Raw genomic sequence first — 13,140 nt, forward strand, 5'->3', positions numbered from 1 at the left:
TTTTAGACATTTGGACTATTCAAATAGTCAAATCAAGTATCTGAAACCCTACAATAGGTACATTATAGCTCCAAATAAGTACTCACTCTTATTTCATTATGAATGATGAAACATATTTTTTTAAAAAAAATAAATGACATGAAAAAGGTATCCTAATATTTTTTTTATGAAAAGACCAACAATGATTGAATTTATGGTGATCGTTAGAAGCTCGATTATTTTCTTAAACATTTGTATATTCAAATAGCTAAATCAAATCTCGAAACCCAAAAATATGTACATTTTAGGTGAAAATATGTAATTCTTTGTTATTGCATGATAAGAGATGAACTATGTTTCTTTTTCTAAAATAAATGATATGAATAAGGCATCTTAATCTATTTTCAATAAAAAGACCAACAATGATTGAATTTATGGTAATTCTCGAAGATCCAATATTTTTTACTCATTTGGAGTATTCAAATATCCAAATCAAGTATCTTGAATTACAAAAATAAGTATTTTGTGAGTTAAAATCAATACTTACTCTTGTCACATTGTAAATAACAAAAAGGTTAAAAATGTAAATTTAAATTTATGAGGAGTTAAAACTAAGATTATGGTATGGTCGGTTACTGATTTATAAAAAATCATACTTAGGCACTGAATCTTAATTTAAAGATTAAAAAAGTATTTTACTCAAATTTACCCAAAGAAAAATCCGAGGATTAAATTTTTTGAGAAATTATATAGTTTACGATTTAAAATTTGTTAAAAAAAAGAGATCAAGTGGATGATAAAGGGTATTTAAATAAGGGAAAATTAGTTGAAAATCCATTTGCACAAAGCTCTGTTCAGATTCAGTCCCTACATATTTGTTTTTGGTATGCAATTTCTAACCCAAGCTTTTTTTATTGTTGTCACTCATTTGACCTATATAATAAAGTCACAATTTTGTCCTTTATTGGCATATAGGAGACACATGCTCATTTATTTCATTAATTAATTTACTCACCGACTTCAATTTCTCCTCAATTTAAGATAGATTTCAGCATTTAAATTTCTGAAAAAAGTAAACTGATTTGGTGAGTTCTTAAACAGCATTTAAGCTTGGAGTATACTTTCGAAATTTCAAAATTTTTACACTATGTTGTCCAAATTTTTTTAAAAATTACAACTGAGAATATGGCCCAAAAATCGTCGATTAATGTTTTGTAGTGTGATTTCGACAAAATCTATAAATTCTCAGCTAACCTTTGAAGTTACCCGTTTGTCGTTTTTTTGTTTATTGACACAATGTTCGTTCACGTAATTTTGTAGTGTGGTTTTGCTCAAATTGGATATGAAAGTGTGATTTCGATTTATCTTTGATTTATCAATTGTTTTTTATCCTTTGACTGTGTTTGTTTCATGTACTTCAAAATTAAATTAAGGCAAAAATTTGTGTGAAACGGTCTCACGGGTCGTATTTTGTGAGATGAATCTCTTATTTGAGTCATCCATGAAAAAATATGACTTTTTATGTTAAAAGTATTACTTTTAATTGTGAATATATGTAGGGTTGACACGTCTCACAGATAAAGATTCGTGAGACCGTCCCACAAGAGACCTACTTCAAATTCAAAGCTTGAAAAATGTAAAAGAAGCTTCGATCTTACCATGTCCAGCTGCGAAGCTTAAAAATTTATGTTTTGAATTACTTTTTATTTTTGAAAGTGAAAACATGAATGAAGTCTGGATCTGGAAATACAAATATTTTGTTCGTTAGTAACTATCAGTACCTTGAGAAACGAAGGTAGTGAGTGACGTTGATGTTCAATTACAAATTTAGCAGTATGAGTTGGTTTATACTAATTGCATATCACTTGAATCGATACTCAAATTATATAGTTGTCATACATATGAGATTACATTTGTATGGTTTGTACTAAATATTTCTAAATAATGTTTGATCGATTCATAATTCTTCCATACGGATTATGAACCGGTGACTCTGATACCACTTACTGTCACGTGTCGAGACGACGGATGACACCGACGTTGTTTACAATCACACAATTATAAACAACAAGACTCAAAAATACAGAATTTTCAAACAAAACTATTTATTTCATTAATCAAAATATTGTCTTTACATCAAAGTATTTGTATTTCACTAAACAAAATACAATTATTATATTTTAATTTTTTTTATTTAGCGTTTTCAGCACTATATTGGGAGTATAAAGTCAGAAAACAGACAAAATTGTAAAACAGACAAAAATAATATTTTACCCGACTAAAATTAAAATTTGGGTTAAACCTTTTCAACTTTTTATTTCGTCCGTACACAATTTGGGTTTAAAATAAAAAAATAAATAAAAAATTTCCTGCGGCAAGTGATGTGAACCGACCATTGGAGGGGGCTATTTAGCTCACTTTATCTCTCTTGTCTGTAGTCTAGGGTTTCTTCTTGAGTTTGGATCCCTCTCTCCCTGGGAGGAGGTGATGTCCTTTCCTTTCCTTTCCTTTCCTCCCTGAATTAGCAAATTAAAGTATTTGTGTTTCTAATGCGACGCAGAAATCTGACTCATCTTCCCTTTCTTTCTTTTTATTGCCGTGAAATTTGCAAGATTCTCTGTCGTTTTTGTGTTTATTTTTGGTAACAAAGGGATTTTGCTCCCAGATTGGTGTACTTCGATACACGCAATAATATATATATATACATGTTTTTACCTTTTGTATTCCTTAATTTTATCAAAAACCCATTTCGCAAACCCATGAAAATCTCCATATAGCCTTGTCCCTATTATACTCTATCATGTTTATATGTCTGCGTAAATCTTACAAAAGATAATTCATATTTTCTTGATCAGATAAGAAAAAATGGTGAGGCAAAAGATTCAGATCAACAAGATTGACAACCTGACGGCGAGGCAGGTGACCTTTTCAAAGAGAAGAAGAGGGCTTTTCAAGAAAGCTCAAGAACTCTCGGTTCTCTGTGATGCTGAAATCGCCCTTATTGTTTTCTCAGCTACTGGAAAGCTTTTCGATTTCTCCAGCTCAAGGTTCTCTTCTGTTCCCTCTTTTTCTTTCTGTGTTCTCTAAAATTTGCTGAAACTCGAAACCCACATTTGACGAAGGTCCAGATCTACGAGTCTTTTGTTCGAAGTCTATATCATATGTCTCCGGTTCAAAAAAAAACATGAAACACATAGCAGAACCACACCAATCTTTTTTATATTCTTAGTCTCAATGAATTCTTGGAAACGCGAAGCCAGCAAAAGAAAAAGGTCCAGATCCGTAAATCTTTGTGTAGGACAGTTGAAATCTGTTGTCTTGAGCAAACATAAATTGAGGTCACTGTGTATGTCTGTGTGTGTATACATAGGACGACTGAATAAATACATACATATATATATATGTAAATTATCGTATGATTATGTTTCTGATAATATGCTGCGCGGAGTAGGGTCCGTGGGCATGTCTCTTTAGAGAAGACGCCAAGAAATAGAAGACTGTATGAACATAAATGTTACTGTTTCCGTACCGTGAAATCCCAAAGAAATTTTCATATGTACTATTCTTTTTATTTTCCACGATCAATCAAATCAAATAGTACAATGCCATATATCGTAATGTTTGATTTTGTATATTACAGGTAAATATTGATCAAATCAAAGTCACATGAATCACGGTCTCAAATAAGATCATACACGGGATCCCTTTTTTTTTGGACTGAAGCTTATTTTTTCGAAAATGGTGCATATATTTTTCGTTTTTCACTTAGAAAGAAGTTTCATTTATGTCAACAGGATAAATTATATAATCTTTATCGATTGGAATAAATAAGAATTTGTAACCATTAATCCATCTTTTCCATTAATTTTAATCGATAACGACTCAACTTTATGTGCTAATTAAATACAAAGAACAAAGAAGATGATTTTGTGGCCATATTGTGGTGTTCTCTCTTTCAACCTTTTTCCTATTATATTTAGGACCTCGTTATCCAAGATGGATGAACTCTATGATTTAAATGAAAGAAAACGGACCTTATCCTATTGATCGACTTGAAATTTCGCTATTTATTATTATTTTATTTTTATTTTATCATATACTAATTACCTATCTTCTCTTTGCCAAACTGGAAAATATCATTTTTTTTCTTCATGTTAAACAAGAAAGGGAACTATCTTACTAAGTTTGTCCATTTGAAAATTGGGTTTGTGAGTTAATGCGTAGCGAGCGTCTAGCTTGTAGTTGAAATCGGTTTAGCTTTTATGTTCAAATTGTGTTATATTATATGCGCACACCTAGCTGAATGGATTTTGTCAATTGAAAAAGAAACCCGCAGTCGTACATCTAACAAGTAGAAAACATGTATTATTGCACCAATCATGTATGTTAGATGTTGGAATTTTGCCAATCTGGTGAGAAGATTATCAGGATTTTTCTATCCTACACTGGAAGTGTTTCTCACCTTATGAAGTGTTGAAACTTTAACCCTTAGATCATCAACAAATGATATCAACTTCCATTAATATGCAATGAACCACATGAACTAATAATGTTGGAATACGAGGAGAATCACTTCCCATGGAGGATAGACTAACTCTTACTCATTGTTTCTTCTCCTGGATTTTTTTGTCTATGAATAGTTTTGTAATGGAAGCCCTCTACCAAATTTTGTTTCTTGAACGCATGAAGATGATCAAGATCCCACATGTACATGCATGCAATTAGATTTTGTAGATTCAAGATTTGTTAAAATGATAAAATATCAAACTACGTACCAATCTAAACGTAAAACGAAGTAGACGATCACCTGAAAATTATGCTATACTTCTTATGGAAACTTGTTCTTGTACATACTCATTCGGTTAAAGATGAGGAAACTAACCATAACCCAAAATTTGACTGTTTCTTGTGTCTTTGAAGCATGATGCAACTCATTAAAAGGTATACTACGCAAACGGATAATAATAATAAACCAGGCCAGCAACCTCTCCTTGTTGATCAGGTAAATTAGTTGCACAATTTCTAACTTTGTTATGTATTTTTTAATCATTGAATACTTCGATCTGCATGTGCATTTTATATCGTGAGTGTCACAGTGAGATTGAGTTCTTACATTTTTTACCGGCAAGAGCATTAGTGGAACTTGTCAATTATTGGTTGGGATGTCCAGAAAAAAGCCTAACAAGCAATGATCTTGGACAGTACGTACAGATTAGCAAAGGGTAGAAATTTAGTTCATGTGCCATCTAGCAAGCTTAATACCAAGTGTATTGTGAACATAGGAAGATTTCTCTGATCAGCATCTATAAACAGTCGAATGATTTCGGAGCTGATTTAGCAACGCTTTACATGCAAACAATAGTGTACAAGTTATGTGAAATCAAAGCATTCAAAGAGCCAAATCGTCTTTAGCTAGACTCCGATATAAATAAAATGCTTACTTGCAGTGAAAGATCAATCGAAGAATTATCTAAAAAAGCAAGTTGCTAAAGGATTGAGAGGTTATGAGACCGCGAGGTTCTCTATCAAAATGAGCCTCTCAATTTCCATCATAAGCCCATCGACAGGATTTTGTTGCAAGAGTAAAACCTTTTGTGTTTACTAGTGCCAAAATAACGTTTTCAATCACATCATTTCACTCTCATTTGTCATTTCAGGTCGCAGCAGGTACCAGGCATGACATGCTAAACAAGGAACTTGTGAAGCGGACTATCGAGTTACAGTATGTTATAGCGTCTCCTCACTCATGTTACTTGTTCAATCTCTCTCTCTCTCTCTCTCTACATATATATATATCTCGAAATCACTGCAACAAATTTATCCGAACAGGCAACTTAAGGGAGAAGAGCTTGAAGGACTTAGCTTGGATGATTTGATGAGACTAGAGAAATTTGTGGAAGGAGGATTAAGCCGTGTTGGAAAATTTAAGGTTAAGTTGTCTCAATTCTATAACACTCTTTATGTCCACGGGGCTCGGTGTATATTGTTTAATTCTTTTGCTAATACAATAAGAATAATTTATGAAATATTATCGGAAGCCAATTTATTTTTTTGGCAAAAACTTGTGTGAGACGGTCTCACGGGTCATATTTTGTGAGACGGATATCTTATTTGGGTCATCTATGAAAAAATATTACTTTTTATGCTAAGAATATTACTTTTTATTGTAAATATCGGTAGGGTTGACACATCTCACAGATAAAGATTCGTGAGACCGTCTCACAAGAGACCTACTCTACTTTTCTGTAGTTGTTTAAATTGATTACAATGCATATTTGCGGAAAAAATAATTTGTTATGCTCGCTTATATATTTCGTTATATACAAAATTATGAAATTATGTGGCGTATGCTTAAAAGTGCTATATTTTTATGTCACAGGATGAGAAATTCTTGAATGAAATCAGCATCCTCAAGTCTAAGGCATGTACTGAAACCAGACCTGATTTATAACTTTTATTTTAAATAATCCAAGAATATTAATGGCCGTAAAATGTTGTCTAAAACTTCCAGGAATCAGAGCTAATTGAAGAAAATGCACGGTTGAAACAACAAGCAGAGGTGATTTTTAGCTTTTCCCAAAAAAATTGCAATTCTTGTTCTGCGAGTTAGTTTATTTATATATGCGGACCACTCTCATTTCAAGACCTGTGGTTTTTATACCTAATAAAATGAGAAAATTGTATTTTTAATCGTGCATATTTGTCTTTGCGATTTTGATCATCTATATTATCAAATTTTAGTCTTAGTCCGCTATCTATGTTTTATTTTATAATTGTAGACATTTTCCCAACATAAAGTTGCATTCATACGAAGAAAAAGACTAAAATTATAAAAAAATCAAAATATACATGATGAATATTAAAATTTTATAACATAAATGACCAAATCGCAAAAAAGCAATCATAGACTATTTCTGCAATTTTCCCATGGCTAAAGTAATTGTTAATCTTTATGCAATTTATAATGACCAGACGATTGTTTCGGTTATTGTCTATCATACCTCGTGCATTTGAAACTATTTTAGGTTGTGTTTGGATTCGTAAATTTCAAATAAGAGGATTCATAAATTTCAAATGTATTTGTTTTGTTTAGAGAAATAAGATCATAAACTTCAAATTCACATTTACAAGTTTACAGAATATTTCATTTTATTATGATAGATTCAAGTTCCCTCAGTTATGGTGTCATTCGAAATACATTCTATTTTGTGCTAATAATGTATAAACAGGTCAGATATATATTTCATATTTTGATCAATTGTTTTATTGTAAACAATAAAACTACAATCGAAATCCATTAATCTCAAACTCTTTTCCTGAAACACAACCTTTGTTATAAAAATAAGAGGTGAAATACATGAAAACACACATAACTAATTAGATGCATTAAAAAATGTGCACTACATGAACCATACATATTCATCTACATGTTTGATGCAGAGCTATGAAGGCATGAGAATCACAGTTGAAGTTGATCAAGGGAATTCAGCAGGCTCCGTTACTAACAGTCATAGCTTCGTGCTCTGCGCTGAGGACAAAAGCGACTCCGATACTTCCCTCAAGCTTTGGTACATAACTATGCTTCATGATCGTTTTATTTTTAATGAAAATTCAATTTTACTTAATTACCATATCTGGTTTAAAACCATAATTCTCAAATATGGTTTACCGATTGTTGCAGCCTGTAAATTATTCATCAAGCGAAGGGTTGATGACATTCAGCTAGCTAGCAAGCAAGCACTGGAGAACTGTGGGTTAATATAAGATTAATATATATATAATAATTTTTTATTTTTTGTTTTTAAGTTGGACCGGATGTTTCCGATTTTCTTTATATTTTAAATGCTTTGATAAATGTATGATACCATAATTTTCAATTTCTCCCTACTTGATCGGTTCCCAAGTAGATGTTAACTATGAAAAATATTTGTGATGCAAATGCAATTTGTACTCTTCATTTGGAGTGTCTAAATATAGCCACAATATATCAATATTTTTTTAGGTATGAAAAATTAAATTGGAATAATTACATTTCTTAGGTATGATGAAAAAATGAGATTATGATGAAAAAATGTCGCTGCAATTTGGTTCCAAATATTTAGCTATAGTCCTAACTGATCACTATTATATCAATTCAGTCTTAAATCTTTTAATTATACTCAGTTTTTTAAGTTAAAAAACTTTTAAAAATGTCTAAAATACTTGGTTTCAACATTATTAGAAATATATGATTACACTGGTTTTGAAATTGTATCAAGGCCTAGGTTTTATTTGAGACATACTAAATTATTATTTAATAATTTTTCTTGCCAATGAGGCGACTATTCTCAAAATATAGATCCGAACATATGTTCGATATTTATTATTTTCAGATTTTATTCCAATAAAATTGAATATTTAGACAAGAATATCTAATCTAACCAAGGTTAGGTATCAAAATCAACTAAGAATGAATCAAATTACTAAGGCAACATTATGATTCGAAGTAACAAATTCTTTGAAATAGTCACGGATTTTTCTGAACTCTCGGTAGATATTAGAAAAATCCAAAAAACCTTAAAAAATTATGTCAATCAGCTACTATGTACCACAAAAAATTGAAGAAATCCTTGAAAAACAAAAAGAAATTCTTGGAACTTTTAAAAATATTCAAACAAGAATCAAAACTCTAGAACAACAACCAAGTTTTAGTGATAGGATTTCGGGTGGACGGTTACCACCATCTTTTGGTACAAAACCTTTATTACATGAAAGAGGAAATGTCAAGGTAGTGGAAAAAACCTTTAACCGATGACGAGAAAATGATCAATATCATTAAAATCGTCTCGGAAAAGAAAATTATATGATGACAACAATAAAAAGGATTGATCTCCAAGAACATACAGAATCTTTTGCAAATCTCAATGTTGTAGATCTAATAATGAAAACAAACATGGTGAACAACCCCTAGTTAACAAAATAATTTCTCAAGAACCACCAAAGAAAAGTGTGAGATCCTATTATACAAACATGAGTGGACCCTAAAGTGATTTTCAAGTTGGTGGAGAAGCACACCCAGCGAGAACAAGCTCAAGAAAGAATTAAATTCCTTTGCATCAAGCACCATATGGAAATACTATTTTAGAACTAATACATCATTACGGGATTATGCTTAACCTTGACGTACCAGACTTAAAACCCTGAGAAGATCTCATAGATGATTGAACATCGACAATGAAAAATCACGATAGGAACACTTGATCTCAACAACTATGATTCATTAAACTTTTTGAAATGAGTCTTATGAGATCAGTCAAAATCGACTGGGAATAACTTCGTCAGAAACCAAGCCGAATAATATATTAGCGAGATTGCTAGAAAAATGACTACCCTATTTAAAGGTAAGTTCATAGGGGTAGATTATTACAATAATCAAGATATAAAGAAGAAAAAGAAATATACTCAAGATATGTATAAATAATCAAGTTACTAAGAGGAAAAAAAGTATACTCAAGCTCTGTATAGTCTTGAATTACATTAAATCTATTTAGTATATGAATACATTATGTTATTCACTAAATATATATGATAATCAGGAGTCGAAAAAAATACAGTGAATGCAAATTTTCTTCAGCAAGATGTAAAGTCTATGGAGAAAAATACTAATAAGAGAATATATCATTGGCAATCCAGATACTTTGGCCATACGAGCCTTTTTTTCTTAAACAAAAACTACCAGAATGGTGCCATATGATATCATTACAAAAGAATTACAAACAATTAATAGATATTAATAAACATACTCCTCTAAGTTGTAAAAAAAATGATCTTCCTACAATAATTGAAAGTAAGCAACAAAGACTAAAAATGAAGAGTTTTAGATCTCTTCTTTATGCTAGAATGGGAAAAAGTAGAGAAAGTTCTAGGAAAACAAGAACAATATGGTCTAAGCAAAAAGCCAGATCTTATAATAGACAAATAAGTGAATCATCAATGAGTAAGATGTCATTCCAAGCATCAATCTCATATTGAAGTATGGGACGAGCACCAACAAAGAAATTTTTAGAAGATCTCACACCAGAGCCAATAAAAATTTAAAAGATTTTAATTGCTGTACATGTGGAGCAAGAAGTCATAATTCGACCAACTATTCAAAAAATGATAGAAATGGAACAAGACGCTTCGAATCAACTCTATATATTGAAAAAAGCGGTTTATTACAAAGACCTAATTCAAATATACTACTTTGAGAACATTCTCTGATACGAGAGTATATATGGAGACGAAGAAATCTTGAGTCAAGAAAAATTTGATGGAAAAAAATCATAATCTAACTAAAGACGAAGTGTTAAGACATGAAACACACGAATATTTGTCCGATTTATTTAGCGAGACAACCATATCTCATAGCATGGTCCACAAGATCATGAGAGAAAAGCCAACCTACAGAGATATCAAGGATTCTTACAGGACATGTAGAATTTTTTTAGGAAATATTGGCGTAAGAACAGAAAACATCATCTAATCTGTAAGGTTTCCAGAAAGAAAATGACTATTTTCATAGAACTAACGGGAAATAAGATTGAGATGCAATTAATTAATTTTTAAGAAATAAAAGAGGAATCACAAAAACTAAAGCTAGAAATAGCATGAACCATGTCATGCATTCATATTGGAGCAGTCCAGATCAAGATAAAAGTTACTTTTAAATAATGGATATATTCACCTATTGTTATTGCTATATGCGATAAAAGAATGAGTAATCTTCAAAATTCAATAATGGAAAATATCTCAGGAAATCTCTGTGCAGGAAAAATAATAGAAGTAATTTATCTAATAATTGCCTACAATCTGAAAGACCGAGATTTCAACTGAGCCTTGACGGTGCATCAAAAATTCAAGGAAAAAATGTTAATGAAAGAATGTAATAGATCATACTCTATTACTTATCAAATTTCATACGATATTTCTTATACACATCATTCAGAATTATTTATTAGAAATGAGTTTATAGAAATTTCAGAGATATTCAGAAAATTTGCTCAAATAATTTATCCAGAAAGAATCGAGGTTTTTTAAATACATGAAATATATATCCAGATCTAAACAAATCTATTCTACATAGAAATCAAAGTTTTAGATTAGAACCAAAGAGACTATATTTTCAGGGAGATATGATCACAAGTCACAGGTGGGAAAAAACACATGTACAAGAAATTCAACCGGTAATGAAAAGCTTTTTAACAATAGGAATGTTTAAATGTGTAGAATGATGGAGGGAAGTTGAAATATTATTCGATATTACAAGACAAAGAAATGAATTTCCTTGTAATACCATCTACTATTTGAAACAACTAGATATGAAATTATCAAGAAATGATAAACATATGAATTCCAAGAAAAAAAACTAGATTAATTGGTTTTGGCTTAGAGTTTCTCGAAGAATATAAACCTTGAAAATGAGATGGAATTCATGGAAGAAGAAAGAATATGAAAAATTCGATGACCGCGAGTCCATACTCGATATACATTCCGATATGAATGTTATATGAATAATATAAATAAGAATACTTTGCTTCTTATATTGATTCAGTGGTTAGAATCTGTACAGCAAAAATAAGAGTTTGTCCAAAAGAATTGGAAGAAGAATTATCTCTTATTTCTGGACGAGATTTCTCCCTATCTTAATCTTATATAAAAGGATTAAGATGACTAAATTATTAATTAGAGATGCTGGACAAACACCTTGGTATAAGGTGAAAACACCACCGATCTATTTTCATGATACATGAGCAGATATTTTGCCAGGAAATAATTTCTTGCAAATGTTTAAATCATATACTCAAGAAAATGAAATTAGACGATTAATGTTCTCAATACCATGTGATCACAAAATCATAGTCCAAAGACTAACACGTTCTATAGAAATTTACCAATCCAGTTTCGCAGCAAGGGATGTGATAAAAGAAAATTTCTACACCTAAAGATAAAATATTCCAGAAGATTTGGGGAAATAATGCTCCAACTAAGAACATAACAAAAAACCTTCAACCGGAATAAATGTATGTCCTCAAAATAGCTTTACATTAGAAAATATCGAGTTAGAAACAAAGATATTCCTAGAAGATGCCAAGAAAATGATTAAAAAATATTACAATAAAAATCCCTTGGCATTGTGGGAAAGAAACCAACTCCAAGCCAGCCTTAAAATAAAAGAAGTAAAAAAATATGAGTTTGTAAGATTTAAGTCTATCCGATGAACATTGTTGATCAAAATTATATGCAGATTATTATCAATGAATATTTTAACCTTTTGTTTAATCAAAGCATAAATATGACCATATAGCAATCCTGACTTTCTATATGGGATAATGGTGATATCGAAAGAAACAAACCCAGATTAGTTATTAATTATCAACAAATTAATAAAATTCTAGAGTTTGATGAGTTTTATACCTAATGTTGAGGATCGAAGTTGAGTTTAGAGGGGGGGGTGAATAAACTCTACTCGTTTTTCTTTCTTTCGATGAGGTACTAAAATCATGTTAGAGATAGTAGTTTATCTTGTTGCGTATACCTTCACCTAGATTACAATTATAGGTGCGGAAACAATCTGATGAAGTAAGTGAAAGACAATAATAACAGTAGGCAGTAGTTGTTTATGGAAGTTCGAAGATGAAATTTTCTACGTCTCCCCTTCTCCTGTTTCCAGAAGGTATAACTAAAAGACTTTGGATATTACAGTACAACTCTTGTACACACCCACTTCAGAAGGACTTACACCTTTGCCTACTGAAACTCTTAGTTACTCGACTCAAAAAGAACGTGATACAAAAGGTTCTGAAAAGACTCTTTTCAGATTACAAGCTCTTCCTGATAAAGTATAAGTGATGTAAATGATTGTGAAGAGTGTAAGAATCAGTAGCACAAGATGATCTTCAAAAGATCAGATATTTGCTATGAAGCGTGTGCTACTTTTCTTTGTGTTGAACTCAAAGTTATCAAGGAATTTCGAGGTTGTCTCGTTGAGTGAAATAACGTTGATCCTTGAAAAGATATTATGCGTAGAGTTCTTTTTCTGTAAGGGTTTGTTCCATGTATATATAAGCGACTGAGTTCAACGTTTATGATCAGAAGATGTCTTCAGATTTCTGATAGAGTCAGCTTTATTACCAAAAAAGG

General features: G+C 31.1%; 1 protein-coding gene across 2 annotated transcripts; it reads left to right on the top strand.

Annotated features, from left to right (window-relative positions):
- Positions 1–2,351: 2,351 nt before the first annotated feature.
- Positions 2,352–7,938, top strand: LOC142527221 (MADS-box protein AGL24-like). 2 transcript variants are annotated; one of them, XM_075631960.1, is made up of 9 exons: positions 2,352–2,463; positions 2,835–3,026; positions 4,900–4,981; positions 5,637–5,701; positions 5,809–5,908; positions 6,359–6,400; positions 6,491–6,538; positions 7,420–7,570; positions 7,710–7,938. In XM_075631960.1, exons 2-9 carry the CDS (start codon positions 2,845–2,847, stop codon positions 7,736–7,738), a joined length of 699 nt encoding a protein of 232 aa, XP_075488075.1. In that variant the 5' UTR covers positions 2,352–2,463; positions 2,835–2,844; the 3' UTR covers positions 7,739–7,938. The 2 variants fall into 2 exon arrangements, with proteins under 2 accessions (XP_075488075.1, XP_075488076.1); XM_075631961.1 differs by having other exon boundaries at positions 7,420–7,547; positions 7,661–7,938.
- The last annotated feature ends 5,202 nt before the right edge of the window (positions 7,939–13,140 follow it).

The sequence above is a fragment of the Primulina tabacum genome, chromosome 15, assembly GCF_025594145.1.
Source record: "Primulina tabacum isolate GXHZ01 chromosome 15, ASM2559414v2, whole genome shotgun sequence".
Lineage (NCBI taxonomy): Eukaryota > Viridiplantae > Streptophyta > Magnoliopsida > Lamiales > Gesneriaceae > Primulina > Primulina tabacum.